At 39.5% G+C, this 17,186-nt stretch overlaps 1 protein-coding gene across 1 annotated transcript; it reads right to left on the reverse strand.

The window, feature by feature from the left end:
- Positions 1-15,871: 15,871 nt before the first annotated feature.
- Positions 15,872-16,432, reverse strand: LOC132619877 (uncharacterized). The gene has a single exon (XM_060334643.1). It carries the CDS (start codon positions 16,430-16,432, stop codon positions 15,872-15,874), a length of 561 nt encoding a protein of 186 aa, XP_060190626.1.
- Positions 16,433-17,186: the final 754 nt, after the last annotated feature.

Raw genomic sequence — 17,186 nt, forward strand, 5'->3', positions numbered from 1 at the left:
ATGATATGATGTGATATATATGTATATATGTTGGCCCTGCGAAGCATTGTTGGAATTCCCTGCTGCAGGTTTTGGGATAGTAAGAAGTACAGAGGAAACTCTGCCAAAATTTTCCTAAAAATAGAAAAAAAGAGGATGAGATATAGGTTCATAATATGTCCTGAAAGGTCGATATCGATAGGGTAAATTTATGATGTTGGATTAAAGCTTTAAGAGATACCCCCCAGGTCATCCGTCAGAGGCATCATTCTTATTTGGGAAATTTTATTTCGAAGAAGTATATATGAGCAGCAAAGTTTGGAATTCATTTGAATCGACCAGAATACTTTCCAGCCACATTTTTACCTTAGAAAAGCTCATGTTGAAGGGAAAGAACGTCCCGCGATTAAGTTTCACTTCATTGGAAGAATACAAAGCATACAACAAGTAGTTCATGAACTAAATGATTCGGTCACGACTCAAGAATAAATCTGGAGATAAACCATGTGAATCAAGCACCAGAAGTCCTGTGGTGTTTGTCAGATTCTAGTTTTTCTTCTAGTGGTGGTTGGAGAATGCCTCATGGTGACATTTTATTAGTTATTAATAAACTAATTGGAGATGGAAATTGTGGAAGGAAAACTCAAACTTGTGGGCTGTCTTAGATCATGTGTTTCATGTGTTGTTGATGAAATGCTTGGATAATTTGGGAGGGCTTGAGATACTAAGGGATGAATTAGAAAAAGGTGGCAAATCTTAACAGAATGTTTTATTGAGGTATCGAGCGAACCGATAAGTAGGGATAAATTACGACGAGTTTACAGTTAAAAGGAGTAGTAGTATGATTGAGATAAAAGTACGGAGGAGGAAGAATTATGACAAATTATAAAGGTATTGATAAGAAAGCTTGTGAGATATTAAGGGTAAGATTGATCAGAAAGGGTGAAGGGTTAAGTACGCCTAGTCCATAGAGTGTAATTAAGACATAGTAAGAATCGTGAACAAGGTTTGGAAGTGTTACGTTATAGGATAGATTACGACCGGGGATGTAAAGTGAGTACCATAAGGATTGTTAAAGAAATGAGTAAAGCCTAGCGAGAAAGTAACTAAAGGATATGATGTGATCAGTATGAAACGGAAAAGCAAATATAGAACAAAAAAAAAAGAGACTTACAAAGTCCTACAGAGAAAGTTCAGAATAGAGATCAAGTGGTAGCAAAAGTGAAAGTGAGCACAGGAAGAGAAGGAGTTAATAGAAGGAGGAAGATAAGAAGAAAGCGAGTGAGATTACAGTGTAGCGATGCGTTATGACGTGTATAGCTAGGAAAACGAGTAATATAAGCGACAGAATTGTGAAAGACCAACCTAAAGGAAGATGAGCAACGAGACAGAATGACTGCCAGAAATTACTGGTATGATAAGAACAAATAGGGATGAACAGAATATGTTTTGAAAATGAGAAGGGGTTATGTAGAAGTAGTGTTTACCGAAAGATACAGGAGTAGCATGAAATTCCTCGTGCATAAGATAAAAGATGGACATAGACTAGAGAAATGATAGGAATACTAATGGAATCACCCAAGATTGATGTAATTAATTGAGTATGGGTATAGAACGAAGGGGAAATATATAGCTACGAGCTTAAAGGTATAGTACAACGATGAGGTTATAAGATAAGATTGTCATTTAGATGAACCCGATATGAATTTGAGTAAGTTAGAAGTTGGTACCGGGTACACAACAAGGGTGAAAGAGCATAAGGCTTAAAGGAGTATTACATGTATACGACTTCACCTTGGGAACGGGGAAATCCTTAAAGGACAGGGACTGTAGGTTGCGGAACAAATGATGTATTGTAAATTCACTAGAGGAAACAGATGATACAAGTTGGGATAAAGATAATTTTACAAGAAAACTTTGGATACTTATCATCGGAATAGAAGTGTTACCTAATTGGGAATTTGGAACGACTACAAGTACTAACTAATTACTGATCAGAGTAAGTGGAAAGTGGCCGTGGATAAGTTGCTATATGGGTTGCATTGCTCAAGCACAGATCATCAGATGAGATTTTATACTATATATAGAAATGTTCTCGTCACTTCATGATTTTGTTAAGGTCTCGTACGAGGGTAATCAAAGTTATAAATTATAAAGAAAGGACATGGATATGGTATAGTATACCAAGTGAATTGGAAAATAGTCAGATGAATTTGAGATTGAAAATGGGGACATAGAGCAGAATATGCATAGATAATGATATAAGTACACCCTAAAGGGGGAAATCGGGTGAGAGGAATGCAGGTGTAAGATGGAAACAATTGACACCGTAATATATTTGAGATAGATGTTTAAATTTCAGTAGAGATCCCTTGCTAAAACAAGTTAGTAAGATTTGGAAGCCAGCAATAAATGGATAGAAGACAGGGTGGTATTTGAGACAGAGCTGAGAAGCATTTGTAAAGGTCTTGAATAGAAGGACATTAAAAATGGATGCTTATAAAAAGGAAGAGTATGACAAGAGAATGGTAACGAGTAACTTAAGAGATATTATAAAGGATAACAATACTATACTAGGTTAGAGGCTAAGATTTGGCAATAGTGTTGTGCGCTAATGATATTGCGACTTATAAGTAACAAAGGAAAGGGGTAGAAAATCTCTTATAGTGCTATATGAGAAAATCAAGGGGTGAATAAAGGAATGGAAAAGAGTATAACGAGATAGGCTACGAACGAGCTTTAGTACGGGTGAGTTACGTAAAACATAATAAACTAGGAGAAGAAAAGACTATGACTAAGATTGGATATATTAAGGGGAGGCATAAGATGGTTTGAGCTAGATTACCGAAATAGGATTAGTACTGAGGGCGAATAGGACATGGCCATTGTTGAGCCCCGATAACGATTGAAAGGTACAAGAAGAGAATGGAAGGTGAAGCACAAAGACTAGCGAAACGACGCTAAGGTATTTTTCGGACTAATTTGAGCACCTTCGTATATTCTTGTAAAGACTGCAACATAATGTGTGACAGAAAAACTAAGAGCCAAATCTGAGTACAGAAGCAATAGAAGAGTTTGAATTAAAGATAAGGAAACGACAAATGATCAGAACGAGATGGTTACTAGAAGACAATGAATTTATATGTCAGACCAAACAATTCTTTCAGAATTATACCAGTTAATGATAGACAGATTACAGAGTAGCTATGTAAAGTTATAATATGAGGGAACTCCAGTGCTACTTGATAGCCAACTCTAAAGATCGAGATAAGAGCAAAAAGGTAAAGTGACAGTGAAAGTCGAGAAGTGATACATGATACTGAAGATTCTAGAATATGGACTGTAACAGTAGAGCAATGTAAGGTTATTGAAGTAAAATAATGTAACACCTTGGAAAATTTCATTTTATTCGTAGAGTCTGCGAAGGGTCTACAGGTTGCCAGAGGCATGAAATACTCCAGGGATTGTAAAGTCTAATAAAATGATGAGGGACGTCTGCGCGTTATAAAATCTTATTCAAAGATTAAGAAGCAAGATGAAGTGAACGATACATCTTAAGGGAGTAACTATAGAAGAAGAAAGAGTTGAGTTATGACCAAGTGCAGTAGGGAGAGAGTAAGATTTCAGCAGAAGAGCTAGCAATACAACTGTCAACCAACTGTGAAATAAAGAGCAGGGTAAAGACAAGAGATAAGAGTAAGAGGAAATATTACGGGAATGGTTACTTAGAGACCTGAAATGCATTATAATAAATTGAAGTGAATCGACCAACGAAAGAGGCATGTGAAGGGCATAATTCAATAAAAGAACACTTGAGGAAGTATTGGGAGTGCAGGACTAGTTTGACATTCGAGGACGAATGTTCTAAAGGGGGGAAGGATGTTACGTCCCGTGTTCTCATGCGTTGGAAAGTGTGCGAGTTAAATGATATTAGTAACGGACACAAGGTTATCCCCCAAGCTTAGAGGTGGTTAAAGTGAGGGTACACCTGTACCGTAAGGATTTGAAGTTAAACCAATCGAACAAAATAGGTTTTGTCGAGTTTCAACATTTATTCGAGTGGAATACGGTCCAAGCTAAAATATCTCGTATTTTTGGACTAGAGCATTTAATCGTCCAACAGGAACAAATTTACCCGAGCCCGAAAAATCCGATCATATCCAAGGATGAAAATTAAAAACTTGGTGTATATAAGGAATGAGGTCTCGAAATGATTTAAGATGAAAAAGTGTGACGACAATGATTGAGAATGATATTTTATGCGTGGCAAGTGAGGCTATGACCTAGTATTATATCACATGGTCATGGTAACGGGTATATGGAGTGTGTAAAAAGGTGATCAATATTTAAGTAAATCGAGACCGAGAAATTAATTATGCGGTGAAAGGTTAAATAAGGAATTTATTTGTGGTATTAGTTTGGGCTATGGACAGGTGTTGTTGGGAACTAACGTGTACACCCATAAAAAGGGGTTAATTGATGACTAAGAGGTATATAAAGTGAATGGCCTTACACGTTAGCAAATCCACTAAGTAGATGAATTTTTTTTTCTTTTCACTAATTTGTATGGTATTTATCTCCTTCATATAATACTATTATGGATCATTTGCCAAGTACCTTCTCCATGGCTGGAACGTCCTTGACCATACTCAAATGGTGAAGAAAATATTTTCAAACCAAAGCAACGTGAGCTACAATATTAAAGAAGCAAGCAAATTATTTTTTTCTCACGAACAACATACGGATTTGTGCACCGCTTCGGTTTCGTTGTTCCGTTTGATCGCGTTGTTTAATTCGGGCTATTCTTTGAAGCGAAGTAAGGTGGCAAAAGGATACTTCTTGGCATATAAGTTAAGAAATCCGCTCTCCTAGATACATTTAATTTCGTCCAAGTCATAGCTAAATTGTGGGATGAGAACTACGAAAATTATGCTGCAAATCATATAGGTTGTTGTGGTTGGTGTCGTGTAGGTTGTTGGTGGTTGATTGAGTTGTTTATGGGCTGGAGTTTAAAGATTTGATATGATTATTTCTGTTACCGTCATTGTTGGTATTTCTGTGATAACAGGAGGTTAATTGGAAGTTCGGGTTAGGCGAATATATAGGGGAAATGCTGCCCGATTTCCGCTAAGTCCTTAACTAATAAAAATCTTAATTAAAAGAGTATGAATTAAATAATGAATCCTGTAAGCGATTGATTACAGATTTATAAGCTAGGAAGTATAGTTTACTAACGATAGCGTTACTTTTATATCGAATAGGCTAAAGGGATGGCGAAGAGAACTTAACAACGGTTAACCTATAACAGGTATGTAAAGTTATCCTTTCTTTCTTTTTTGGCATGATCTTTGTGAAGCAAACAGACGACGTATAGATGATTCCAAAGAAGTTTCTATTCTTAGAGCCAATAGGATGGCTAATTTTCTTGATTTCCAGAAGCTATTTCATTATGTCTCGATACGTGTATATAATTCCGGAAGTTCTATTTTGATATAACCCACAGTGACATTCGAAATGTATTTGATGTGACTATTGTCTTGATTTTCAAATTATGGTTCGTTTTGATTATTCCATTGAGTCTCAGATATGATTTAACTTCCATATGGTTGCTCACTACTCTGCTCGTGCATGCCTCAATATGTCTTTCACCGAGTCTGGGGCCGGGTATGTTATCGTGCACAGTTTCACTGTATTGTTCACCGAGTCCCTCATTAGAGGGCCGAAATATGATATATTTATATATATATATATATATATATATATATATATATATATATATATATATGATGGAGTTATGCTGTGTTATGGCGTTATGATGTGTTTATGGAGTTATGCTGTGTTATGGCGCCAAAGACGGGGTGGCGACCGTGTTCACCGAGTCCCATAATGGGTCGGGTATGATGTATGATATTGAGATGCATGATTTATGTTTCAAAAGGGCAAGTGTCTTGGTATTCTGGACATTGTACTTGTTTTCTGTACCCTCTATTTAAGTTATGATCCTTTATACTGTATTTCGTGCTTTATATACTTAGTACATATTCCGTACTGACCCCCCTTTCTTCGGGGGGCTGCGTTCCATGCTCGCAGGTACAGATACTCGCTTTGGTGATCCTCCAGCTTAGGACTCTTACTCAGCTGTCATGATGTGCTCCATTGTTTAGGAGCCTAGACTTTTGGTACAGATCCTTTTAATGTATATATATTTTTATCCAGGGGTACGGCGGAGCCCTATCCCGACATATGTCACTGTTGATACTCTTAGAGGTTTGTAGACATATCTGTGGGTTGTGTATAAGTTCTGTTTAGCTGTGTCTAAACGTTGTGCTATGCATATGTTTGTCGGTAATGGCAGCCTTGTCGGCTTGCATATGACATGATATTGATGTGTAGTGGCAGCCTTGTCGACTTGCGTATCATTTTATGATTTGATTAGTGGACTCCTTAGGAGACAGTTTATCTGAATATACATTTATGACGACGTTATGAACCGTTGGAGTTCTTTTGCAAGTTTCCATACTACTCATAGATTCAGGTTGATTATATGTAACAGGTTCGTATACGGGTGCCCAGTTCGGGTACTAGTCATGACCCACGGGGTTGGGTCGTGATAGGAGTTATAATCAATAAATTCTTGAGCTTTTGGAAGCTCTCCTCACACTCATCGGACCACTGAAATGGTACTTCTTTCATAGTCAAGCGGGTCAAATGCAAAGCTATAAAAGCAAACCCCTTCACGAACCGACGATAGTAACTAGCCAAACCCACGAAACTGCAAATCTCTGTCACAGAAGTGGGCTTGGCCCAATCTCTCACTGCCTCAATTTTCATCAGATCTACTATAATTCCTTCTTTCAAAATCACATGTCCCAAGAAGGACACAGATGCGAGCCAATTCACACTTGGAGAACTTAGTATACAACTGCCTGTCTCTCAGCACCAAGAATAACTCTCAAGTGTTTTTCATGATCTTCTTTACTTTTTGAATAAACCAGAATGTCATCAATAAGAACTATCACAAAAGAGTCTAAGTATGGCTTAAAAATGCTATTCATCAAATCCATAAATGCAGCTAGGGCATTAGTAAGCCCAAAAGACATAGCCAGAAATTTATAATGCCCATACCTCGTCCGGAACGCTGTCTTGGGAATATCCTCTGCCTTAATTTTCAACTGATGATAACCCGATCTCAAGTCGATTTTTGAAAACACAGAAGCCCCCTGAAGCTGATCAAACAAGTCATCAATATGAGGGATGGGGTATTTATTTCGGATGGTGACTTTGTTTAACTAGCGGTAATCAATGCACATCCGCATAGTCCCATCTTTCTTTTTCACAAATAGAACAGGAGCGCCCCATGGGGAGACACTCGGATGAATGAAACCCTTACTAAAAAGATCCTGAAGTTGTTCTTTTAATTCCCTTAATTCCGCCGATACCATCCGATATGGAGGAATAGATATAGGGCGGGTCCCTGGCTCTAAGTCAATGTCACGGTCCGGTGGTATGCCCGGCAAGTCTGTGGAAAACAGCTCCGGAAACTCACATACAACAAGAACTGACTCAAGAGATGGACTGTCAATACTAGTATCACGGATATGTGCCAAATAAGCCAAGCACCACCTATCCACTAACTTCTTTGCATGAGTAAAGGAAATGATTTTCTTTGGGGAGGGACTAAGGCTACCTTTCCACTCAAGTCTAGGTACCTCGGGCATAGCTAAGGTGACTGTCTTGGCTTGACAGCCCATAATTATGTGATAAGGAGCTAACCAACTCATACCCAGCATGACATCAAAATCTACCATGTCTAAAATCACTAAATCAACCCAGGTGCCATACCCCATAAGTGTGATAGTACAAGACCGAAAAACTATATCCACAACCACATAGTCTCCAACTGGAGTAGATACATGTTTAAGGGCATCAAGTAAAGCACAAACCATATCAAGACCTATAGAGAAATATGTGGACACATAATAAAATGTAGAACCTGAGTCAAACAATACAGAAACCATCCGATGACAGACTGAGATGATACCCATAATAACTGCATCTGGGCCATCAGCCTCTGTCCTGCCAGGAAAGGCATAACAATGAACCTGTCCTCCAGTAGCCTGTGAACCATTGCGATCAACCTGCCCTGTCTGAGCTCCGACCCTGTCGGACTGATGTCCACCTCTACCAGATTGAAACCCATGTCAGTTAGGCTGGGTGCAAACCCTACCTGCCGTGTGACCGCCACGTACAGACTGAGCGTGGTTACCCCCATAAGATCCTCCCCCTCTACCTGATGCTGGTGCTTTGGAAACCTAAAATTGAGTACCTTGGCCATCTTGTCTATGTCTGGTACAATTTCTCTTGAAATGCCTCAAAAACCACACTCAAAGCAAGCACGGTCTACCATCAGACGCTGAATAGAAACGGACGAAGCTGAGTAACCACTATAATATAGAGCTTAGGTCTAGTGCTGACTGGCCCCTGATGGGCCCCTAACTGCAGCCTGCATAGCTGACTGAACAGGGCATCCCGAAAAGACCTGGGAACTCTAGCCCTTAGAGAAAGAGCCACTGAAACTACCACCCTTTCAGGACTTCTTCTCTACGTACTTATTATAACCGTCCTACCTCGCGCCCTCGACAGTCCTAACATGATCCACCACTTCCTGAAAGGAAGCACCTATCACTGCAAGCTAAAGAGCTGACAACTGACGAGCAGTGTTCAACCCTTTTACAAATCTCCTAACTATCTCCTCCTCAGTAGAACGAATGAAAACGAGCCTCATAAGTAGCCACAGACAAATTACCCTGCTTAATATTACTGAACTCATCACGCATGCGGTCCTTCAAAGTACAAGGAACATACTTATCTAGAAACACCTGATAGAACTTAGTCCACGTCAACAGAGGCGATCCCGCTGGCTTGCAATCCACAAAAACCCTCCACAATAGCTTGGCATCACCGAAGAGCTAGAAGGTCACAAACTCTACACCATATTTCTCCGCTGCCTCCGTCTTATGGAGCCTCTAATGACAATCCATGATGAACTTATAAACATCCTCAACCTCAGTACCAAAGAACTTTGGAGGCTTCATCTTAGTGAACCTCCAGAACAAATCTAGCTCATCCCTGTCAAAACCGGACCTCCCAACGGCCTAGGAAATACCTCTAATCCTGGAGCCTCATCCAAACGAGGTGCCACAGCTGCAGCATGCTGTAACCTCGGAGCACGAATCCCACCTGGAGCTGGATCACCCATTCTGGCACCTTGAGCACCTGGAACAGCTGGTAACAACCTGACTCTTTCAACCCATTTAGTAGGTTCAACACTTAAACCATAACGCCAGGCAACACTGAGCAGTTATAATATCTGGCTGAGCTGGTGCTGCTGCAAACTCTATTGCCTTATCTGGAATCACCTGAGGCTCAGGGGACTCAGCGCGATTCTGACCAGCAGTAGGAGCCTTGTCCTTGGATGGTGCTACTTCTCCCCTGCCTCTACCACGGCCACGGCCTCTGGCCTGGCCTACTCCACGAACTGCGGCTCCAGCAACCTGACCTCCACTGCGAACTACTGCCCCAGCGGCCCGGCGCGGGTACCTCATTGGCTACTATTACCGCACGAGTCCTCACCATCTGTGAGAGAATAGAAAGAAAAGTCAGATATCAATTTGAATCATCTAGATAGCAATTGGAATTAAGTAGCACAAAAGAAAGAAAGAAATTGAATTTTCCTAGTGTTCCACAGCCTCTCGAAGATAAGTACAGACATGTACGTACCGATCCACAAGACTCTACTAGAAATTTCCTTGTACAACGAGATCGACGAACCTAGGGCTCTGATACCAACTTTGTCATGACCCAAATAGCCGTGAGTGGGACCCACACTAAATCTCCTAGTGGGTGACCAAATCCCCTAAACCAATCGTCATCTAATTAGTCAATTTTAACACATTCAATGATATAATGATAATAAAATCTCCAACTGATCTAGTCATGCCATAAATAAATAAAGATGTGGAAGTTCTAACTATTACAACCCCAAAGATCCGAAAGTCATCGTACTAGGACTCTAAAATATAAACAATCTTAGGAAATAACGACTGTCTGAAATAACATAAGTAATGTTTGGAATGGAAATAGACATCATTAAGAGAAGATCTTCAGGCGACCTGGCATGGATAAGAGTTCATCCTCAAATCTTGTCGGAAATTGGCCTCACTCTAAATATTAGGTCTGGTAGATATCTCTGGATCACAATCTACACTCAAAAGAATGCAGCAAGGTAGTATCAGTACAAACACTATGTACTGGTAGATATCATAGGTCGACTAAGATTAGTATCATGCATAAAATCACCAAATCAATAGAATAAATAGATAGGCACAACAGCACATACCCATATGAAATTATCAACAGAATCATCCAATCCCGAAATATCAGCCAACATAGGAATAAGATAAATCCACACAATTAGAAATCAATAAGTGTCACGACCCAACTAGGGGCCATGACGTGTACCCGGGGCTAACCACCGAGCACCGCTCATAGGAAAACCATTTTTCATGTGGAAACATAATTACCTTTATATACATAAGCCCTTCGGCTATCAAAATAATGTACATACAATAAGGACATCGTGAGACCATGCTACCCACACATACGTATCTACGAGCCTCTACTAGAGTACTAGACATATGGACAGGACAGGACCCCGTCATGCCCAAAACATATATATATATATATATATATATATATATATACACACTCACAAAAGGATGAATCAATGGCACCTCCGGAATAATGGGGTGCTCTCAAAGTCTGCTAGTAGCTCCTATGAGTCTGGATCACCTCTCATCCTACCTGTGGGCATGAACACAGCGTCCAAAGAAAACGGACGTCAGTACGAACATTGTACTGAGTATGTAAGGCATGAATGAAATGAACATAACAGAGAAATCATAAGACATAAGATGAAGATATAACCTGCTTAACTTTTAAGAGTGGATGCATTTCATACATATATCATATATATTCGTAGTACATGTACCATCATATCATATATATATCATCATCGTTAACCCGCGTCCGGGTAAACATCATACGCCGCCCACTAGTGGTGATCATGTCCGGCCTTCTAGGCGCGGTGGAATCATAAGCAGCCCGCCTTAGTGGTGTCATGTCCGGCCATTTGAGCACGGTGGAATCACAAGCAGCCCGCCTTTGCGGTGACATGTCCGGCCACTTAGGTACGGTGGAATAGTATCAACGTGAGCACATCATAAAATTAACATTATTGTACATCTCATAGGCATATCATGACCTTAGCATAACTTAGCATCATTATACATTTATCGTCAAAGCATACATTAGAACTTGAAGGTAACTGTGGCGATGTCAGGGTGACATAAGGTCGTGAACCCCCGATTATATCATGGAGTGATCATAATCATTATGTCTCACCTTGAGGGGACTAACATTTTAAGGTGAGTGTACACAAGGAAAAGCATCAATGGAACCGTACTTAGGATCATTAACCTCATGGACATCATATATTACTCGAGGATTCTCTATACTTAAACTCATCATCATCATTATCATGCTCGTATCGTATCTCTTTTCTTTATCATGTGCGTATGTAGCTCTTTATAGTCATGGACTCGTAATTTCCATTATTTAGGAAGATTATGGAAACATTGGAAGATTCATGCCATAGGAGTCATGCCTTAGAAGGAAAGTATTATCCTTACATACCTCTTTAGTTTAACAATTCTATCGATTGATTGTTCTTCTTCAACGCTCACGTTTCTACCTTCAAGAGAATTCGCATCAACATTAGCTAATCGATTATAAGAACATGCTTACTAAGGCTAGAGAAAATTGGGCAGCATTTCCTTTATTTATACAACTTTCCTCATATTACATATCAACTCCCAAACATCCATAACAACATTCACAATATCATAAGCAACAATCATCATTCATCTATGTTATCCACATTTCACAATTGCACTTCAATTCCTCCATAATCATGGTCATAGTACACTATTACGTTTTCTCACATATAATGATTATCCCATGTCCTAAATGTCATTTTTAACATAATTATAATCACAACTTATCAATATTCATGACTTATTCCAAACTACCACTCAAAATGTCACTATCCTCACATTCATGACCCATTTTCTATATCTTGCTACAATCCAAGTCTTTCAACCTCTCATTACTTTAAACAACATGGAATGATCATAAAACTTACCTTAGATAGTGAAAGAATAAGCCTTGAGTGGAGATACACCTCTTGCACCAAAACCCTAGCTTCACTTCTACTTAGATTCCTTGTCTTGGATGAACTCTAGTAAGCTTCTTACACTTAACTCTCTTAGTTTGATGAAGTTGATCTTGAATCTCTCTTGAGATCTTATGGAAGAAGTGTGTGGAACCATCTAGAAGCCTTGAGAGAGATGAAAAAGTGTGGGAAAATGAAATTAGTGAAGTGGGTTCACATTTATATAATTGAACTTAACTCAGCCCGTTGGGACTTCCACGGACACTTATACGGTCCGTATAACATTGCACGGCCCGTATAAGTAGTCGTGGTTTACCACCAGGCAAACATCATCTCTGCTGGGTGTTATACGGACACTTATATAGATCGTATAATGTTATACGGACCGTATAAGTCGATCGTATAATCCCATTTCCCTGAAATGATCTCCGTTGTTCGTTTGATCTCCAATCCTTATGGAACCTTCTTGACACTTGTTTAACACCTCGTTAACAATCTAAGGACATTATAACTCTTCTCCAAAACATCATTAAGCCATCATTAATTTGATACTCGTAAATCTTGCCCGACACACAACATATACCCCGCTTTCCTTAATAACTTTTGTCTCCTACCTCAAATGTCTTTGAAATCTCATTTAGAATCATCAAATGTTATTTCTTACTTATCAAAACATCGTATACGTCGTGACCTTTGTTAGTCTATTCACTGTACGTTAATGGGAAATTTTCTGGGTGTAACAATAAGAGTACCTCAAGTCATAAAATCACCAACACAACCATATCTCACGAATTATCTAAACTCTGTCACATATCCGTAAACACATGCTAAATGGTAATGTTTACCCAAATAGCCATGAGTCCGATGAAATGCAATAAATAATAAAAGTGTCTCAACCGTGTACACACATGCTAAATGGTATTGTTTTTCTCGGTTATTCATGACCTGCAGGGGACCCATGGTGTCCATGTACTACTCACTCCGGAACTGACCTCAAATCACGAGCCCATAACTAGGCCACATACTCACCCCTTGTCAAATGTGCCTTTTCATATTTATATTATCTTTCCCATCACAATGTATTTCCGTTCCACAATCAATTAAGGAATATGAAAAATCGATAAATAATATCAAGAAACATAAGTCACCATGCCACCAGTCATATCAAGACACAAGAATCATTTCATCAATCGCTTGAACAAGGGATTACTCCAAGTCAACAAGAAGAGTATTCATAAACTCCTTCTTTATCAGAACAGAATAGTTAATGTCACAATCAGTCAAGTAATATCAATCTTAGGAATTTTTAACAACACTTTATGTCCAAAGCCCTAATCATGCTTCTCCTATCAATTTCATAACATATACAATCAACTAATTAAAGTCTAACTCAAGTATACCGTAACCTACCTTAAGGCTGAACTAGAACAATGTAATCACTCCGTAATAGCTTTTCCCTTTCGCAAAGATTTAGAACGTTCAAAGTCTAAAAATCATAAGGCTAAGTGAGTAATGGGTCATCTACTCAACAAATAACAATTGGGGAAGAGAACCCAACTACTTCTACCCTTTTTCAAGTGGGTGAACTATCACTAAGTGTGAATTCATCATACAATCAACCCTAACCATCATACCATTCCCATTCATGGGTTTCTAATCAATTCAACCCCTTCACAAGCAGTTTTTATGCTAAAGCTACCTTCTTTATGAAACACTAAGTCTCAATATATCATTCTCATCGTTAATAATCAAGTTATCATCCTAGGAAGTTATAATTTATACTCCTAGATGATTAAACAACAATAAAATAAATAGCCCATTCATTTATTCAAGGGTTCGTAACTTCAAGGGTTCTATCCTTTCATTTACCATTAGAGAACATGTACAAATCATGGAACCTAACAATATGTTGGAATGAACAAAGTGAAGGGTTGATATTTACCTTTCTAAAGTGTTTTAGCCCTAGCCTTAGCATTTCGCCACAGGAGTTCTTGGAAACTGTTTTGGAGTTATGTGGGGAATGGGTTCAGAATAAAGAATATTAAACTCTGATTCTGCCTCCCGTTGACTGCTGCAGCAGTCGATGTCCCGCTGCAGCGGTCTCGTAATAGTGGGAACCCTCACGCAATTGAGAACTTTATTCATTCCCTAACCACCATAGCGGCGAGCCTCGTCCTGCTACGACGACCACGCTAAAGCGGTCCTCCAACCACTGCAGCGGTTCATTTTGACCAGTAGCTCGAGTTTTTCCACCAATTTTCACCCAAAAATCCCAACACCAATTCGAGGACCTACATATGCAAAAAAACATACACATATACATAAAAACACTCTGCAGACTCATCCGCAACCTCAAAATTCCAAATGGAGGTCTAGTTTTCTAAGTCACTCCTATAACGACATAGCGAGTCGTTACATCAGCAATAATTTGTCATCCTCCTAACGACACTGGGGACCTTCATTAAAAAGTGTTAGTTTCCTATAAGGTTTACCCATGTCGTCGGCTCTTGTTGCACCATTTTTCTGGTTATATTCCTAAGTTCAATCCTCTTAGATTCGGTAGTTTGAGAGATGAATTCATTTTAAAGTAAAAACATTTTAACACATCGTTGATCATAATTTTTTTCAAGCTTTTGATTGTAAAGAATATAATTTTGAAAACTATTTAAATTAATCGTCATGACAGGTGCAATTAAGTGAGAATCTTTAGTGATTCACTGTATCTTGTGGCGAAATTTCTGGCTTCCTTGAGTGGCCCCAGTTTGAAGTCTCATTTCAGCGAACTCTCATGCTGAATCTTTGTGAATTTCTCAAAACAATTTCCCTAATTTTAGGGTTTTGGCTCGGTTGACCCTTGTTCCGGATTGTTGTGAAAGAATTTTTGAGATCTTCTAAAAAATTCTATCCCAGTTGACTATGTGTGGCAAACTCTCGTGCCAACCCTGAGTTCCTTTGAAGTCCTATCTCTGTGTCCTCTTTGGGGTTTCTTAGGGTTTTTGATTGGTATGACCGAGCTCGTGGAGCGATACGTATCCTATCGCAGCAGGAATCAGGTCGAACATAGTTCGGAAAAAAAGTAAATGATTTTTTTTCTAATAATGCGATCGGGTCCTATATAGACTACCTACACATCCCACCTTAGGAAATTAGGTCATTGCACATTTCATGTTACAAGGAACTTATTTGGCTTTTCTATCTATTACAAAAGAGAAGACCAAATCTGATATGGATTTTCTACGTGTCTCTATCATAAGAGATTGGTCTTAATGTAGTGATTACAAGAAAACGTGCGATTACAAATTGCAAAGCATGTCTTCACGCGTAATACCTCTTGATTGCTTCTGAATTGATTGCCTTAGGCCACACTTGGCCGTCCATTTCTGCCAGTATCACGGCTCCTCCGGAGAGTACTTTGTGGATCGCACATGGGCCTTGCCAGTTGGGTATGAATTTTCCTTTGTACTTGTCCTGGTGTGGGAACACTCGCTTGAGCACTATTTTTCCTATTTGGAAAGTCGAGCTCTGACTTGCTTGTTGAAGGCACGATCCATCCTTTGTTGATACAATTGGTCATGACATACGACAATAATTCTCTTTTCATCAATTAGAGCCAGCTACTCGTATCGGTTTCGAACCCATTCTGCGTTGTCCAACTCTGCTTCTTGAATGATTCTCAGCGATGGTATTTCCAACTTGGTCAGATATAACTGCTTCAGTGCCATAGACAAGAACGTACAGGGTTGCCCCGGTTGAAGTCCGAGATGTTGTTCGGTATCCAAGTAATGCATAGGGCAATTGTTCATGCCAAAACTTATAGTTCTCTGTCATTTTCCTTAATATCCTTTTGATGTTCTTGTAGGCTGCCTCTACGGCTCCAATCATTTGTGGCAGATAGGCGGTGGAGTTCTGATGGGTTATCAGAAACTGCTCGCAGATGCCTTTCACTAAGTGGCTGTTCAGATTTTCCCCATTATCCGTAATGACGGATTCTGGTATGCCTAATCTACATATGATGTTGCTTCGTACGAAGTCGACTACTACTTCCTTCGTTACTGAATTGTGCGACATGGTTTCCACCCATTTGGTAAAGTAATCTATGGCAACCAGAATGAATCGATGTCCATTAGATGCGGCTGGTTCAATGGGTCCAATGATGTCCATGCCCCAGTGACGAATGCCTAAGGTGAGCTCATGACATTGAGTTCTCTTGGTGGGACTTTGATCAGATCACCATGGATTTGGCATTGATGACATCTTTGTACGAACTTGCAATAATCACTTTCTATTGCCATCAAATAATAACCTGCTCGGAGGATTTTCTTCGCTAGAACGAAACAATTCATGTGAGGTCCACAAGCTCCAGCGTGTAATTTTTCCAGTAGTTTTGTGGCATCGGAGGCATCCACACATCAGAGTAGTCCGAGATCCGACATTCTTTTGTAGAGTATTTTCTTGTTTAGGAATAACCCATTGGCCATTCTCTAGATTGATTTCTTTTGATTGCTTGTAGTATTCTCGGGATACTCCCCCTTTTCCAGATTAGTTTTATGTCAGCAAACCATGGTTTGTATCGGTCTCCGCTTCCACATGGGAACAGTAAGCGTGTTCTTCCCTTAGACTTATCTCCAGTGGGTCAATATAGCTGCTTTCGGGATGCTATATCATGGATGCTATAGTAGCAAGAGCATCGGTGAATTTATTTTGAGCCCTCTGCATATGCTTGAAGTCTATCTTTTTGAACTTTTTGCACAACCTTTGTGCGAGATTTACGTATGGAAAGATCTTGGCATTCTTCGTGGCTCATTCGCCTTGTACTTGATAAATCAATAGATCTGAATCGCCAATGACCAATAACTCATGGATGCCCATATCCAAAGCCATTCTGAGGCCTAAAATGTGTTCTGCCATGTTGTTG

The sequence above is a fragment of the Lycium barbarum genome, chromosome 11 (genome assembly GCF_019175385.1).
Source record: "Lycium barbarum isolate Lr01 chromosome 11, ASM1917538v2, whole genome shotgun sequence".
NCBI lineage: Eukaryota > Viridiplantae > Streptophyta > Magnoliopsida > Solanales > Solanaceae > Lycium > Lycium barbarum.